Source organism: Rhodofomes roseus, assembly GCF_022264815.1.
Source record: "Rhodofomes roseus strain CIRM-BRFM 1785 chromosome Unknown C8Q71scaffold_14, whole genome shotgun sequence".
Lineage (NCBI taxonomy): Eukaryota > Fungi > Basidiomycota > Agaricomycetes > Polyporales > Fomitopsidaceae > Rhodofomes > Rhodofomes roseus.
In genome coordinates, this window is record NW_025952970.1 from 829,980 (window position 1) to 845,575 (window position 15,596).

The 15,596-nt window shown below is 55.0% G+C and overlaps 7 protein-coding genes across 7 annotated transcripts; 2 read left to right on the forward strand and 5 right to left on the reverse strand.

The window, feature by feature from the left end:
- Window positions 1-1,606: 1,606 nt before the first annotated feature.
- Window positions 1,607-3,295, forward strand: C8Q71DRAFT_710510 (uncharacterized protein; the record flags this gene model as incomplete). The annotated part of the gene is made up of 3 exons (XM_047920745.1): window positions 1,607-1,937; window positions 2,186-2,747; window positions 2,809-3,295. 3 exons carry the CDS (start codon window positions 1,607-1,609, stop codon window positions 3,293-3,295), a joined length of 1,380 nt encoding a protein of 459 aa, XP_047777474.1.
- Window positions 3,296-3,616: 321 nt separating this feature from the next.
- Window positions 3,617-5,378, reverse strand: C8Q71DRAFT_872103 (acid protease; the record flags this gene model as incomplete). Its single annotated transcript, XM_047928344.1, has 8 exons — window positions 3,617-3,904; window positions 3,969-4,132; window positions 4,191-4,324; window positions 4,387-4,605; window positions 4,665-4,807; window positions 4,861-4,958; window positions 5,015-5,042; window positions 5,091-5,378. The coding sequence occupies 8 exons, from the start codon at window positions 5,376-5,378 to the stop codon at window positions 3,713-3,715; spliced, it is 1,266 nt and encodes a 421-aa protein (XP_047777475.1). The 3' UTR covers window positions 3,617-3,712.
- Window positions 5,379-7,464: 2,086 nt separating this feature from the next.
- On the reverse strand, window positions 7,465-8,455 carry C8Q71DRAFT_710702 (MED7 protein-domain-containing protein; the record flags this gene model as incomplete). Its single annotated transcript, XM_047920761.1, has 5 exons — window positions 7,465-7,515; window positions 7,539-7,683; window positions 7,745-8,009; window positions 8,063-8,132; window positions 8,192-8,455. The coding sequence occupies 5 exons, from the start codon at window positions 8,453-8,455 to the stop codon at window positions 7,465-7,467; spliced, it is 795 nt and encodes a 264-aa protein (XP_047777476.1).
- Window positions 8,456-8,720: 265 nt separating this feature from the next.
- C8Q71DRAFT_710863 (uncharacterized protein) lies at window positions 8,721-9,426 on the forward strand (the record flags this gene model as incomplete). Its single annotated transcript, XM_047920771.1, has 2 exons — window positions 8,721-8,888; window positions 8,938-9,426. The coding sequence occupies 2 exons, from the start codon at window positions 8,721-8,723 to the stop codon at window positions 9,424-9,426; spliced, it is 657 nt and encodes a 218-aa protein (XP_047777477.1).
- A 428-nt stretch (window positions 9,427-9,854) lies between these two features.
- On the reverse strand, window positions 9,855-11,396 carry C8Q71DRAFT_859328 (uncharacterized protein; the record flags this gene model as incomplete). The annotated part of the gene is made up of 9 exons (XM_047927615.1): window positions 9,855-10,199; window positions 10,253-10,418; window positions 10,476-10,491; window positions 10,549-10,628; window positions 10,690-10,801; window positions 10,856-10,898; window positions 10,957-11,082; window positions 11,133-11,275; window positions 11,333-11,396. 9 exons carry the CDS (start codon window positions 11,394-11,396, stop codon window positions 9,855-9,857), a joined length of 1,095 nt encoding a protein of 364 aa, XP_047777478.1.
- An 816-nt stretch (window positions 11,397-12,212) lies between these two features.
- C8Q71DRAFT_724948 (Clavaminate synthase-like protein) lies at window positions 12,213-13,747 on the reverse strand (the record flags this gene model as incomplete). Its single annotated transcript, XM_047921657.1, has 9 exons — window positions 12,213-12,563; window positions 12,617-12,782; window positions 12,842-12,857; window positions 12,918-12,997; window positions 13,051-13,162; window positions 13,215-13,257; window positions 13,311-13,433; window positions 13,487-13,629; window positions 13,684-13,747. 9 exons carry the CDS (start codon window positions 13,745-13,747, stop codon window positions 12,213-12,215), a joined length of 1,098 nt encoding a protein of 365 aa, XP_047777479.1.
- A 948-nt stretch (window positions 13,748-14,695) lies between these two features.
- C8Q71DRAFT_768058 (uncharacterized protein) lies at window positions 14,696-15,568 on the reverse strand. Its single transcript, XM_047924239.1, has 5 exons — window positions 15,319-15,568; window positions 15,246-15,263; window positions 15,141-15,180; window positions 14,972-15,073; window positions 14,696-14,909 (listed from the first exon to the last, which is right to left on the reverse strand). The coding sequence occupies exons 1-5, from the start codon at window positions 15,428-15,430 to the stop codon at window positions 14,810-14,812; spliced, it is 372 nt and encodes a 123-aa protein (XP_047777480.1). The 5' UTR covers window positions 15,431-15,568; the 3' UTR covers window positions 14,696-14,809.
- Between the last annotated feature and the right edge of the window lie 28 nt (window positions 15,569-15,596).

The following is a 15,596-nucleotide window of genomic DNA, read 5'->3' on the forward strand; positions in this document are numbered from 1 at the left end:
TCAAGCAGATAGCCCGTCGTCGCATCCTCATCGCACCGCCGGTACCAAGCACCCGCTAGTTCGCGTCGATCTCCGGTAAGCGTTTGATATTCCTCTCAGTTCGTATCTGACGACTATCGTGAGCGACGATCGCCGGCGGGCGGGCTGAAGAAGGCATGGCCGCCCCGGGAGCTGCCAGTGGGTGGAATAGGCGTGGCGATGTCGCTCCCTGCGGACGGTAAATCAATCAGAGCAGTCAGGCCGACGGTGGAGGTACATATTGACAGTCATTGAAGCAGCACGCAGCATGTCGACTTGCACCGCTGGTATGCGTCAGGCGTTGCTCGTGCCAGCCGGGATGATCGCAAGCTCGCAGAAGCGCGGACTTTGGCAATTGTACGTTTGGCAATGAGAACTCAAGGTGTTCCTACGCGTAAATTCTCGTCCACCAGGGAAATATAGGCGTACTCTTCGCACCGAAGAACCCAACGCAAGACAACAGGCTTGGTGATTAGCCTGTCTTCTGGCCTATTAGATCGACCGTCACTGCTGATATTCTGATTCCATTGAATCAGCACCACTCAGATTCAAGTTGTCTCATGTAAGGCGACCACGCTCCTCAAATTTATTGACGCCCCAGAGCTATCGACTCGGATACTGGCGTTGCGCTGCTTTACATCCCCATAGATCCGAGTCGATGGCACGTAAAGAGGGACGCAGCGTACAGCAACCACGGAAGGCCGAGGAAAACTGACCGTCTCTTTCATGGTATGGTCTCTTCATACGGCTGTGACAAGCCGCGGCGGCCCCGATTGCAGGTTACTGAAGATCACTACTCCGGCGCACGCGGATTTGCAGAGCATGACACTTGCTATCGGCGGCGTACGTTAAATATTGCCTACTGTGAGTGTGATTTCCCTGCTGCTCCAGTCTCACCTCTTGCTATCATACTAACTGATTATGCCTTCACGAGCAGCGTTTTCACCTGGCCCCGCGCTGTGAGTGCCGCTTCCACTTCGCTTTCCGACCTACCTTTATAATAAGAGGTTGGCCCGGTGGTACTGACGGCTACAATGACCTGGGTTCGAGGTTGAGGGAATGGCGTAGCTTGAAACCTTTTTCTTCCCAGTCTAATGCAGTTCCGAGATCGGTGAGGCTGGGTTGGCGGGAACTCTGTAGTGTATCATACATACATCCTGCGCGCCAGGGGCTTGTAAGAAACCTGCGGCAGCATTTTGAAGTAAATTTATGGACGTGGCATGATGGCTAGACTTGCAATGTTGCTCATATACACAGTTGGGCATAATCGCTACGATGACACCGTACTAATTTAAGAACCCAGCCACCGCTAGAGCCTGGCACTGCAGGACGTTCAACCAGTCGACGTAGATCGACTTGCCTTTTTGAGCGATACACTTCCGCGGCTCCATAGGCCTGAGTGACGTCTTCTCACTGCCTTTTGGTTACAGCCACCGCAGCGTGCTGTAGCGTGCTGAAGGATTCGGAAGGCACGGCCATGCGCTCTCTTCTACACCTCCCGTCGTTGTTTCCTCTAGAGTCTACGGACCTGCTTGTGAACTTTGGAATATAGCATACCAAGAGGCGAGCTTTGGGCGAGCTCAGGTCAATGTGTCTCAGCACATCGGCAATCGCGCGTACTGTTCATCTACAGAGGCTCCCTCTGGCCACTTCACTTATCGTTCGGCGAGCATACTCTGTGCATGTCGCACTTACACACAAACGACTTATAGATGCCGGCATTCGCCAAGGGTCGGCGGGCTTCGCTGTTCAGAGACGCTGGCAGCAGACGACCGCTCAGGAAGTCGAAAACACCAACGTCGAACATTCCCGCTTTGTAGCAGAGGCTTCGCCCAAGGCACGATGGAAGGAGACAGGGGACGGCGTGAGCGGGATGGAGGCGACAGGCGAGGACTTTGAGTCCATTACAGAGGGCAAAGGTGCGTACACGCCTTCCACCGCGGGCAAATCAAAGTTCTCTATTGCCCGCTTCACAGCGTGGTATCATTACCGCTATCCCGCCTGGATTTAAAGACTACAAATATGTAGGAGGTTATGAGTCTGCGAAGTTTGTGAACATGTTCTCCGCGGCGCTCACCGCCCATAGCATGCTGGGAGTCCAATCGAAGTCGTTTGCCCCCGGTGTTCCATGAGCCACAAGAAACTTCATTGACATTACTATGTGCAGGGAAGCTATCGCCTACGTCCTCCCACCTCTTCAAACTCATCCTTCCCCTGGGCCATCTCCGCTCACAGGATGCCCCTCACACCAATATCAAGACACCCCCACCCACTGTATTCCTCTTACACCCATCCCAACCGCTCTCGCATGTCGCCCGTCTCATTCTCGCCCAGCTCGCCCCCGCGACACCTTCCATCTCCTTCCGGATCACGATGCCGAGCGGGCGCACGCTTCAGTGGGCAGAGAGCACCGACGTCGGTGACTTCATCCGCGACGCCGCTCGCGCAACCGAGTTCGTGGTGTGCATCGGCGAGGACGGCGCGGAGGCGGAGGCCACGCGCCCAGGCGCGACGATCCACATCGAGGTGCCGAGCTTCGCAGACCGCACGCGCTTCCTCCGCCGGAGACTTGCGGTCGTCGACGAGGAGCTGCGCGAGATGGATGAGCTGAAGCGGGACTGCGATCACCAGGCGCACCGGGGCGCGCACAGGATGGCCGTCGGCGGGCTGGGGATGCTCGTCGTGTACTGGGCCACGGTCGCACGGCTGACGTTCTGGGACCTCGGATGGTAAGCACTCCGCCCCGCCGTACAAGTGTAACGCGCGTCTAACGCAGAATCCTTTCTGTAGGGACGTCATGGAGCCCGTAACGTACCTTTCTGGCCTGACGATGGTCATCATCAGCTATCTGTGGTTCCTCTACCGGGGCCGGGAGGTATCCTACTCCTCCGTGCTGCAGCACTCCGTATCTGCGCGGCGCGATGCACTCTACAAGTCGCGTGGCCTCGACGTTGAGCGGTGGCTGGACCTCGTCGGTGAACGGCGGGCGCTTCACAAGGAGATCGGGAAGATTGCTGAGGACTATGATGAGCGCGTGTGGAAGGCGAGGCAGGAGGAGCGCGATGAGCGGCAGAGGGACATAAGTAGCGCGAGTGGCGACGGAAGCGAGGAGGGGGAGAAAACAGGCGACCTTGCGCCGGTGCCGGACTCTGAGGAGAAGGAGAGGACGGACACTGCTGCAGCGCGAGTTGAGGAGCCGTTAACGGACCCGCAAGAGAGGCACAGAAATGAAGACGAAGATGGTCAAAGGAATACCAAGACAGAGGCAAAGGATTAGTAATAGGGAAGCGTCGAACAACTCGCCGCTGTCTCCCATAGAGGTGCGTCACGAATCTTGCATGCGTCGGCCACGACTGATAATCCAGGAAAACAGTACATATTCCCGGACAATGTAATGACCTCGCATTGTAGAGCGGCCAATACCCTTTAGTTGGCAGCCTACCTGGGATTCCACCGACATTGTCGTGAGATGCCGACCCTTGGTAGTCTCCGTTGCATACCATAATAGCCGGCAAGCGTCGACCCTTGGGTGATACGAAGCATCTTGGATCCCGTCAGGCTCTAACATCATGAGCATCTTGTATTGATGTCGTTCTTCACGTGCCTATCATCCTGAGAGCTATGACACGTCTCTCCCACAGCGAGCCCATATTACCTCCCCAGCTCCCACCCCGCCGCTCGAAACGGCGGCCGTCTAGTTGGTCGTCGCGTCCGTGTACTCCGTCGTCGCAAAGCCGACCTGGCTCGCGGCGGTGTCATACACGAAGTAGTAGCGCTCGAGCCAGGTCATGCCGTTGATGAACTCGAGCCCGGTCTCACCGCTCGAGCCCATGTCGCTCACGACGAGGTATATGTAGTCGGCGGTCCCGCCGATCGCGGTGTTCAGCTGTGAGTGCGGGCTGTGTGTGAATATGATGCTGTCGATGGGAGGCGCGAGGTGGTTGACTCACGGAGCGCGGCCAGATCTGGGCGTTCGCGGTGAAGGTGTAGTCCACTCCGCCGATGGTGAACGTCATGTCCTGCAGGCTGTCGTATTGCGAGGTGGTCAGGCGCAGCAGACCTGTGTTCTCGTCGAGCGTCGCGCCGGTCGCGAGGACGTATAGATCATATGCGACTTTATCGCGAAGTCATGTCAGCGGGGCACAAGTGACAGAAGTTGTGCCGATACTGACTGGTCGGGATGTAGATGAGAGTGGTGCCCGTGTCGACGATACCGGCCTCGTTGGAGAAGAGCGTCGTACCGCCGTACGAGACGGTCTGGGTGATCCCGACGTAGTAGTCAGCCGGCTCTGTCGACGTGATGTCCCTGCACGAAGATCCATGGCGTCAGTACCGTTTGAATGTCTGCGATGTTCGAGTTGCACTGACGTGTAGGTGAGCGTGCCGGTGTAGTAGCTCGAGTCGGCGCCGCCGAAGGTAATTACGCCGTTCGTGTCCGAGCCAGAGCTGCCCGTGATGGGCGCGAACGAAATGCCGATCTCCTCCGCGGAGATGAGGCCCTGCGAGTACGCGTTTTGGACGACGGTGGGGATGCATGCGTTCTCGTCCGTCGTCAGCGTGCCGCAGGTGAGGTCTTCGGGCCCAAGACTATGAGCACGATGAAGTCTGTCAGTAGTCAGGATAGACAGACGTTGAGATACGCATACCCGAGGATACCGTCGACGCCATCGAAGCCCGTGGAGGATGAGGCAACGCCGATGGACTGGCTGGTGATTGCGAGGCCATTCCCGATCGTGACTGTGTCTGTGTACTCAGTACCTTGGAATTCACCCGAACCGTAGGTGACTTCCTGTCATATGACATGAATCAGACTTCGTTAAACTCCGGATGATTTGTACGCACAACTGTCTGGCCAGTACTGGTGGAAGAAGTGGTCTGGACGTATGCCTGGTTAGCACCAACCCAGGTGTTGGAACTTCCGGTGTCGACGATGAGCGTGTCTGCAACCGTCAGTCGTTCGTATGAGAACGGGAGCCGTATATAACGCGGTTCCTACAATCAGTGGCAGGGGAACCGACTCCAACCTTCAACAGGGTCAGACGTTGTCAGAGGATACAACCATAGATACCTACAGTCATAGTGTACTCCACGGCGCCATTCGTCGCGTCAGTGTTAAACACAGTGGCGGCTGCGCTGAGCTTTTCGGCTACCAGTGATTTCTCGTTGCTGCTGCACCGGTTGTTGCAGCCACACATGAGGTTGGTGATCCGCACGCGGTCCATGTCCACGAGCTTCGACCCGCTCGTGAAGTTGAACTTGCGCGTGAACGGGACCGTCACGAGGGACTTGTCCCGCACGAGAGGGGTCGCCGTCGCGGCCAGTGCGCCGAGAAGCAGGTAGCCGGAGAGGCGAGACAGCATGATGCGAGAAAACCGGCAGTACACTCGGTCAAGGAACTTGCATGGCGAGCATGGCTGCTTTATACTCGGGCGAAGGCTTCATCTCAGCCATGGGTTCGCCCCTAGGATAGCACTCGGTGGGAATATGCGAGGTATGCATGTGTAGTGTGAAGCTGAGAAACACCCGTGCAGTGTTGTGAAAGTCAGGACCAGCCGGAATACAGTCCGGCGGTATTAGACAGGTAGTGCGTGTGCCACACGTACGTATGGGCGGAGATTGTTGAGTTGTTTATAGGCACTGCGATAAGGCGTCGTACAGCTACTCTGCGGTGTATTGGGTTTGAGTTGAGAAGTTGCAGGGTGATCAAGGCTGGGGGAAGAGGCGTTCCATACTGGTTGTATCGAGAACATTCGTTGTTGTGCAAGGGTGCGATCGAGATATCTTGCACGACGCAACGCACCAGTCAGGTCGCCTACCACACAGGAGCTCTTTCCAGGAACACATACTAAATTATCCTCGGCAGAATCCGACCGCACTGCGCACAATTTGCGGATTGCTTCCGTCACAGATCGAGAGGTCCCAGCATTCTCATGCAATAATCTTGGCGAGACTCGACGAGGCCCGGCTGCCGGCTGCCCAACCATCAGAGTTCAATTGCCCAGGTTTGGGAGAAAGGCAGTCTTCCGAGACGGATGAGCGGGAGTTCCCTCTGTAAAGTCACGGGTCGTCTGCATCTGCAGGTTGTAATGGTCTTCAATGAATCGAGAAAACGGCCCTGCATGCCAGTTGAGATGATTGCACTTCGCCGACTCCGCAACATCGTGCATGTGCAGAAGACGCCGATATTTGCCATACAAACAACTGTCAAGTGAATGATAAGCGGATCGTCAACATGGAGCTGTCACCTCGGAATAGACTACCTAATTGTGTGTTTGGCTCGAAGAGCATCTCTACACGCTGTACGATGGTCACATGAGCATCATGAAACGACAGTCTCGAGGATCCACCGTACAGTCCGCGTGGAATCCTGGAACCCACACGCATGGTGGACGCGGAGGAACGTGCGACGATACCGAATGTGCCTGGGGAGGGCAGTCGACGGGGATGATCCTTTCGGCTTTCCTTCGGTTGCGAGGACGTTCGAGCAACTGCGTATGGTCAAGACAAATAACTAGCTCTCCTTCACACATACCGCCTGTGGGTGAGGCCTCCGTGCGCCGGTGCAAGCGATAGCAAATTGTGCGGGGGCCGAGCTCGGGGAGCGAAGCCAGACTGCGGTGGATTGTATTGCTTCCAACACATACTTCGTCCGAGCTGCGGACAAGCCAATGCTGACTCTACAGGGGGTGTACTTTCATTCTTCTGTAGTTTCCCAGAAAATGCTGAGTGAGACAAAGCAGAGGCACGAGGCAAAGTTCGTGCACACGCCCACTGCGGCAGCGGGTAAGCCGGCAGGCTTAGGGACCAAGGCCATACTGTCCCGACTCTGTTTGAGGCCCAACTGAATCTTCATAGTCCACCACGATTCCAAGAAGGCCAGAGAGGGCTTGGGAGAACGTCTATGAACCGGACATGCATGAGACGATACTCTGACCGGAAAATGGAATGCATACTTTGCATTTGACGTGAGCACACGGCTGTGTCGACAACCTTGAGGGAGCGAGAGGGGTGCCCCATCGTTCGAAGAGGACAGTGCTCACCTCGGTCCCTTCAGATACACATCCAGAGAAAATACTGCAATTGCTAGTGAAATGGGCGCATACATTCGATAGTATGAGATCAGCACAACAGCGAATCTTGGCGTCTTGGGGTGATTGTGAGCGTTCGGCCCTCAAACACAAATGAACAGTGTACGGGGTTTGCTGTAGGACGCGACAAGGCCATGCCAGCAGTCGCTGCCCGTGCCGCATCCAGGAACCAAGGACCTGGCTTTCGCAGCGCTGTGCTGTATGACCCTAGAGGCCACAGCTTTGGTCAGGACGCGACGAAGAAACCATCTTGCCAGACCAGTCCATGGGACTCCTGGAAGGTCCTCGTTGTCTTCGCAAGGGTGCTTGCAGCCGGAACGTTGTGCGAGCGTCATTGAAGCCCAGCGTTCGATAGTCCCTAGGCGATTTCCTCTGCCCAACACAGAACGTCCTCGGTCGACAGGGCAGCCTGACGCGCCGAAAAACATTGACAAGAGCGATGATTGCCAGATATCGATGTAAGCTCACCTTAGAGCTCTCGGGTCTTTTGTCTTCGCGCGTTGAGGTGTTTGCCTTCGACACTTTCTGTACCGTTCCACGCATAGCACTCAGCTTTGCCTCGAGCTCATCGCACTTGCTACGTAACGTTGCTAGTCAGCGACACCGAACGGCGTGAATATGTCCAAGGCAATACGTACTCGTGGATTGCCTTCGTCTCCTCCCTGCGTAGCTCGAGTTGTCTCCTCATCATAAGCTCCAGGTTCCCTCTGGCTTGCACGGGCCGCAGGTCGTTGGCCGCGGCCATGATGTTCTGGGCAAGGACGGTAATCCACTCCACTTTGCTCTGCCACTCTGGAGGTGCAGCGGCGGAGGCAGTGGGTGGCGGTGCCAGGAGTGTATCAAGCAGCTGTGAGTAGCTTACGAGCATGGAGCGTAATATGTTGCTCAGTGCGAGTCGGCGGTCTGTGTGGCCGTCAGCACATCGTACAGATAAACCAGTCATTCATGAGACGCACCGACGCTGGGGTCGGCTGGGTACAATTGGTGGCCGCCAAGCTCAGCGAGTGAAGGGATCGTTTCCTTGACCTGAGCAGCACATGACGAAGTGAATATATGCGTCGAACCGAGATGTAGCACGTACGTACAAACCAGGTATCTCCAAAGACCGTGTAGTGTCCCTCCTCCAGAATCCAATCTACCCTCGGCTTCTCCAGTTGCACAAGCGACCATTCTGGGACGTCCGTATGGTCCATCAGCACTTCATACTGATTGACGGTCGAGAGATCTGCATCCCCGACGCGCTCGCGGAGGAGCTCGAGGAGATTGAGGTTGTGCGTAGTGTACTTGGTGTAGTGCGACGGCGGCGAGGGAAAGGGATTCCTAAGCTCCGTTTCCTCTTCGCCCTCCATTGTATCCGACTGTCCAGTGGTTGTCTGAAGTAAGCGGCGTCGCCTTGTGGGCACACGAACTTGACGAGGCTGAAGACAGTTGAAGTCCAACAATTGAGCGCCCGGACTCGAGAACAGCGCATAGACGCCCATAAGTTTCCGTAGGGGAAACAGACGCCCAAGCGCTACTTGCCGTTGACGGTCTCCGACAGCCTGCTCATAGTTGCTCTAGTACGCGTGCAATTGACCTGATACTTGCCACCGAACTTCTATCAACGCCAGTACCATGTCTACTAGGAGAAGAGTCGGTTTCAGCAACACAACCTCGGAGGCGTCGCGGCGGCAGCTCATGCAGCCGGTGCCGTGTTGGGAGAAAGTGTGGGTGCTCCCGGAGAACGCGGCGCCGGGCTCAACTCTGAAGGTATACAAATGGATTAAGTCCGACAGGAAGCAGGTGCGACCGTCTGTCTCTGTCTTCCTTGCTCCTTCCAACGCCCTTGCAGCAATTCAGCGATGACGAGAATGAAACCGACCAACCGCTCGCGCCCCTCCCCGAGCCCGACGAAGTCGAAGTAGTGGATGGCGACGAAGACATAGATCAAGACGAGGTCAACACGTCAGTCGCGCCCGAGACCGCGGCCGCCTCGCGTGACGTCTCCGAGATGCCCATGGGGCTGAAAGACGACTCGCCCTCGAAGCCGGGCACACCCAAGCCGCACCCGCTCTCCATGTCCTTCACGCCAGGGCTCGACACCGATGACGCGCTCGATGAGTCGCTCAAGCCACGAGAGGGCGAGCTCGACGCGGCGGTGGGCGCGGACGGGATGGGCGACATGGGTGGCATCACGCTGGACATGACGGGCGTCGGCCCAGACGGGGAGCCATTCGAGGGCGCGAGCCTCAGCCAGCTCCAGTCAGATGATGCGTTGTTGGGTGCGGGCTCGCTCATGGATAGCAACTTGGAGGATCCGTTCGCCCCCCCTTCCTCGTAGAGCGACTCGAAGATGCCGGTGACTGGCAGCGGTCCCCAGCGTACTGCGAGATTCCGTTGCAGACCGTGATGACGCGCAAAGCGTAGGCTCAACTACAGGATAACTACGGGAGAGGGTTAGGACGCAAGCGTTGCAGACCACAGGACTCGCGAGAAAACTAGTCTTCGAGGTGCATCAGTACAGAAGTGACATCCTGATCGTCGAGGGCAGGGTCTGCGTGTGCGTAGTGCTAGCGGCCGAACAGTGCGTGACTGGACAAGCTGTGTAAATCAGGAGGACATGTATACTATCCAGCTGCAGACGACGAGTGTATCCTGGTGCAGAGTAAATTATTCTCGTCAATGTATGCATGATTCGCACTATGATACGAGGATACGTCGAACATTCAACCTGACACTAGTATACATATTTTGGAGTAGGAGTCGACATCAGTTGTAGTGCCTCACCACGATCCCATTCACGATGTTCTCCTCTGAACCATCCTCCTTCTTCTTGAGTACAACCCGACCAACGGCACTAGTTCTGCCCTTGCGCCAGGCCTCCATCGTGGGCGCGTCGGCGTCGTTGGCCCAGCGCCGTTGAACGCCATACTTCTGGAGCACAGGGCTCTCGACGCGGGGGACAAGCTTCACGTCGTCATCGGTCATGGCAAAGTATAGAATGCTGAGGCGGTTGTAGGCCCGCTGGTCCTGAGGAGGCTGGACGACGCGGTGGATGGTAGGCTTGTAGAAGCCACCTGAGAGGAACTCCATGGCATCGCCCGAGTTGACGATCTACGAGCACGTCAATGGCGTTCAGCCAGACTTGTGACACTTCAACGACTCACAAGAGCATTATCAATGTGTCTCACGTAGCGCCATTGACCGTCAGGCATGAGTACCTGCAACGCCATGACTGGCTGGCTCCACAGAATCGTGATGGTGCCGATGTCAGTGTGGCCTTTCAGCCACACTTGCTTTGCCTTGACTTCGTCGTCCGCAGATCGCGGAAAGCTGTAAGAGCGGGGGGCATGAATTAAATGCTGTATTCACCCATAAGACACGGCTCACTATTTCATGAAGCGAACTCATTGGAACGTCTCAGGTACATTGCACGAAAGAGAGTCGCCCAAAACATGCTCACCATACGACTCTCCCAAGGCATCATACTTGTGCAAGTTCACAAATGTATCCTCTGGAAGCTCCAAGCCGAGGGCGAACAGGCTTCCGAAAGAGCGGATCACTATCAGATGAGCGGTTGACAAGTGTAACCAATGCGACGCACCGTAAGAGAGGATGTAAGACGTTACAATGATTGAACCTGGTGAATTCCTTCACCTCCGGAAGCAGAGGGCGCACCGCCTGTGGATGCTGCATGCGATCAACATCGCGGTTGACTCGTCAAGAAATGTGAGATCGACAGCATCCGTGTCAGCGACGGTACGACATACTGTTGTAGTGTTCGATTTGGTCACGAACACCACCGTCGATATGCTGGGAGAGTAGCATCTGTTGAGCTTAAGAGGCTATAACAATGTGTCGGGACACCTACCCACCATCCCCTCAATTTGTATCCTTGGTACGTCCCGTCGCTTTTGATTTTCGCCATGTAGTTCCGTTTCTCTTCGTCGGGGATGCCAGAGATTGCTACATCGGCGATATCAAGCATGCGATGATTCTGTGACACTCTATTTAGACCAATCATACTGAGCGCAATGTTCGTCTTACCTCGGCTTGCGTAAGGCCGTGGTTCACGATGTAGAAGAAACCATGGGTCGTCATCGCATCGCGTAGCTGAGCGGTCAGCTCAGCCTGCCCCTCTGGGGTGCCCACTTTGGAGAAGTCAAGGATTGCGAGGTCGGCGTAGTCCACTTTACGACATGCCTAGTAGTCCGTGTGCATCGCAGGAAGGTTGTCAAAAGACTCACGTTTCTCTTGAGTCTCGGGAGCTGCAATGTAGCGAGGAATTTCGGGGCGTACAACGCTAGGCATCTTTGACTAACAGGCGCAGTTCGTGACCACGCTTTGGCTTGCCCATAGGCCCAGCGTATATCAAGCACTGTGTCATGACAGCGGGAGCCCGTAACCTTCGCCACTTGCCGCAGATAAGACAACATTGAAGCGTAGAACCCTGGCGCAAGATGGAAGGCGTTCCTAGTATTAGTGTTCGCGAGTAGGTGTTGGTCATATGAGAATGCTCACGATTGAAGCACCGACATAGTTGAGCCTCTTCCTGGCTTCTAGCGCCGCGTCGACCCGGTGACACAATACCAACTGGTTCTCCTTGGCAATGAACTGGCTAATCGAGTCTGCAGACCGACGGCATGTCTGCTAAGGTGTGTACGCCCTCATGAGCTACTTGTGCAGGGCCATCGAGATCGGCACTATTTGAGGTCAATGCATCGAACAGTCCGACATACATTCTAGAAGGAAGCATAACAACGTTGGGAATGCTGCAGAACTTGGAAGTCCGAAAGCAAGCAGAAGCCTGACTGAAATACCGTTGCTGAGAATCTTTGGAAACTTCAGCCCGAGACGCCGATTGCCTGTATATACATGTCAACCTTCCGACTGAGCTGTCGTGCGAAGCGTTGGTGACACTTACATGGTTGCACGGCTTCCAGACCATTTGTGTTATTTGCGTTCGGTCGTTCGTAGGTTCAGACAAACATAAGTACCTTCCATGATCGAAGCTAGGACAGCCGACAATGTCGTGACTCGACGGCCCGGGCATGTTGTATCTGGCACTTCAATTCACCGTCCACATACACCATCTAGAGCGATTGTCCATCAAGATGAACCACGAGATCAGCTGTAATACTTCACCGCGATTCCATTCACAATGTTCTCCTCTGTGCCGTCTTCCTTCTTCTTGAGCTCGACCAAGCCATAAGTACTGGTGACGCCCTTCCGCCAGGCCTCCATAGTGGGGGCGTCGGCATCGTCGGCCCAGCGCCGTTGAACACCATGCTTCAAGTTCTGGAGCACTGGGCTCTCGGCGCGTGGGACTAGCTTCACGTTGTCATCGGTCATGGCGAAGAATATGACGCTAAGGCGATTGTAGCCCCGCTGGTCCTGGGGAGGCTGGACGACGCGGTGGACGGTCGGTTTGTAGAAGCCGCCCGATAGAAATTCCATAGCATCACCGGAGTTAACGACCTATAAGGACGTGAGCTTTAAGCTCACGTAGAATGATAGTAAAGATGCCTTACAAGTGCGTTATCAATGTGTCTCACGTAGCGCCATTGGCCATCCGGCATGAGAACCTGTAAGGACGTGACTGGTTGGCTCCAAAGAATAGTAACGGTGCCGATGTCGGTGTGACCCTTGAGCCACACTTGCTTCGCGTTGACTTCGTCGTCGGCAGACCTCGGATAGCTGTGATAGCGAGTAACAAATATGTGGAGGTTCGTATTCGAGCATGAGACCCTGCTCACTATTTCATCATGCGAACTATTCGTAGCATTGTAAGCAGTCATCGATTGCAAACGGCATCGAATGATGTATATTTACCATATGACTCTCCAACGGCTTCGAAGTTGTGCATGTTCACAAACGTATCCTCCGGGAGCTCTAAGCCCAGGGCAAATAGTCTTACATTATATTACTGTCAGAAAGCGGATCACAAAGGCGCAAAGTCACAAACCGCATGAGAGGGTGCAGAATTCGGTAATGGTTGAACTTCGCGAACTCTGCCACCTCTGGGAGCAGAGGCCGTACCGCCTTGGGGTGCTGCTTGCAACTTATATCTTCGTTTACTTGGTACGCGAATCAATGGTGTAGATTTGTGTCAGTGATTTTTGAACGCACTGTTGTAGTATTCAAACTGATCACGGACTCCGCCGTCGATATGCTATGATAATCATTAGGCCCCAGTGATGGTCACGGCACGGTGTGACGTCACACCAGATACGCCCTGAGCTTGTAGCCTTCGTTCGACCCGTCACTAATGTTCGCCAAGTAGTTGCGTTTCTCTTCCTCGGGAACACCACACAGCGCCACGTCAGTAATGTCAAACATGCGATCGTTCTGGATATCTCTATCGTTCAGCGAAAGCGAAATAAGCAGGCATGGCACCGTACCTCGGCTTGCGTGAGGCCGTGATTCACAATGTAGAAAAAACCATTGGTGGTCATCGCATCGCGCAGCTGGACGGACAGCTCAGCATGGCCCTCTGGAGTGCCTATTTTGGAGAAGTCGAGGATCGCAAGGTCCGCATAGTCCACTGACGGCATCTATGAGTGAGCATTCGTTGTGAAGGTGCCATCGTAAATCTCACGTTTCTCCCGAGTCGGAGGAGCCGCAATGTAGTGACGGATAACGGGGAGTGCGACACTAGGCATCGTGACTGGCAGACGACGTCGGTGACAAGTTGACATTCATGACATCTGTCTTTATACTGCGATAGCGAGAGCCCGTTTCCCTCCGCCACTTATTGCAAGATAAGGCAACGAAGTGTGATCTCCTCGTAGAATCCCTACGCGATACGGGAGCCGTGCCTAGCATCAGCCTTCGCAAGGAGGTGTCATGGTCATATGAGGGTGCTCACGATGTATGCACCCACATCCAGTCGAGCCTCTCCACGACTTCTAGCGCCACAGACCCCCGGTGGTGCAGTACCTCGTTGCTTCGCTTGGGAATGAGGTGCCCGAGACGTCTGCAGACTGACGGCACTGGTGCTAGAGCTACACGTCCTCAAGCAATGCCACTGTCTCAAGACACGCGGTATGAGGTCATGAGCCCCAGGCATGTCGATTTATCTCCTAGTGAGAAGCACGATGGAGCCCAAGACGCTTCAGCTTCAGCATTCGCAACTCTGGGAGCGAAGACGGATCTGGATGCATTCGGGAATTTCAGCCTGTCGAACGAGCTATCTTGCAGAATGCTGACAATACATACGTTGTCGCTCAGCCCCTAAAGCATCGGAGACGCTTATGTTCTACTGTGCGTAAGCTCGGCTTCGTGGCTTCCATTGTCAAACCAAGGGTGCCGGAATTCTGGCTCTTGCGGGGCGGCATGATAGCGGCATGTAGAGTACTCTGAAGTCAAAACATCACGCAGATGCGTCGCGGCAGCCTACCCGCATGCCAGCCGCCGGACCGAAATCTTTGGTCGCTGCATAATCTGCAATGATCAGGCATAGCACTCTCGCTGCTGAGTGTACTCCCCAATATATAACACTGACCGCCATGTAGTGCACTCTCGTATTCGCCATGATGGCCATCGGTATTGCAAGCCGAATGGAGCAGGTACTCACCGGTATGCGTTCACCACTGTAATTGAGCCTGCCAATTTCACACCTCGAGTGCCGCACCAAGTGCGTTGCATGGCGATTGCGTAGCATCGCGCGCATTGAAAAACCTGTCCTAAAACGAACAAAGAGTACATACACAGGTATACATGGTTCATGGTGTCTGGACAGGCAGGGGCACTTGACCCGTCACCCTCTGAGGACCAAGAGTGACGAGGGGAAGGTAAGCCGTGATCAACGCAGAGACAGCAACACTGAAGAGTAGATGACAGATTGTGAGCTCGAGCTCGAGAGGTCTAGAAGAGCCGCGACGCACAGCACAGAAGTGATTGGGCTTGTGCCACCGTCCTTGGTGCGCAGCGGGTGCTGATTGATCATGCTGTTGAAGGATACCACCAGAGCGGGCCATGCTAGGTACCTGACGGTCCGGCATGGAAGTGTTCAGCTGCACACTGGGAGATTCATGAAGGACATTGGAAGCGCACCGGTTACGAGTGACCATAATTAGACCAGTCGTGAACAACGCTGCATACGTTCATTGCGAGCTCAGCGTCCTCAGATTTCCTTCCCGCTTGTGATTCCAGACTCACTTGTAGCACTGAATCCATCTGTCTCGACTATAAGAGAGAGGCTAGTGCGAACATAGGAGCACACGGCACTCACCAACAGAATCTGTCTGCCACGACTCCGGGAACGTCAGGGCGACCTCAGCAGATGTGTCCCGCGGGTCGTCGCCTGGACGAGGTGAAGTAGATGTTTGTGAGTGGCTAGACATAAGTAGTTGCACCAGATGACGGTTTCCGCTATGTCGCTGCTGAAGCGCTGAAGCGCTGACAGCGGTGCTATGGGCGCCTATGTTAATGCTATAGCGTCGGTACTTACATAAGTAAAGCTGTATTACTGCGGGCGTCCTCTCCATACTGTGGATGCTTAACTTACCA

What these genes read in the sequence shown, in the direction of transcription:
- C8Q71DRAFT_768058 (XM_047924239.1), bottom strand. Translation starts at nt 15,430, where the DNA reads ATGTCTAGCCACTCACAAACATCTACTTCACCTCGTCCAGGCGACGAC. An exon ending in ATTATGGTCACTCGTAACCG is followed by an intron (nt 15,074 to 15,140) that starts GTGCGCTTCCAA and finishes CCGGACCGTCAG; the next exon opens with GTACCTAGCATGGCCCGCTC. An exon ending in AGCCCAATCACTTCTGTGCT is followed by an intron (nt 14,910 to 14,971) that starts GTGCGTCGCGGC and finishes TCTACTCTTCAG; the next exon opens with TGTTGCTGTCTCTGCGTTGA.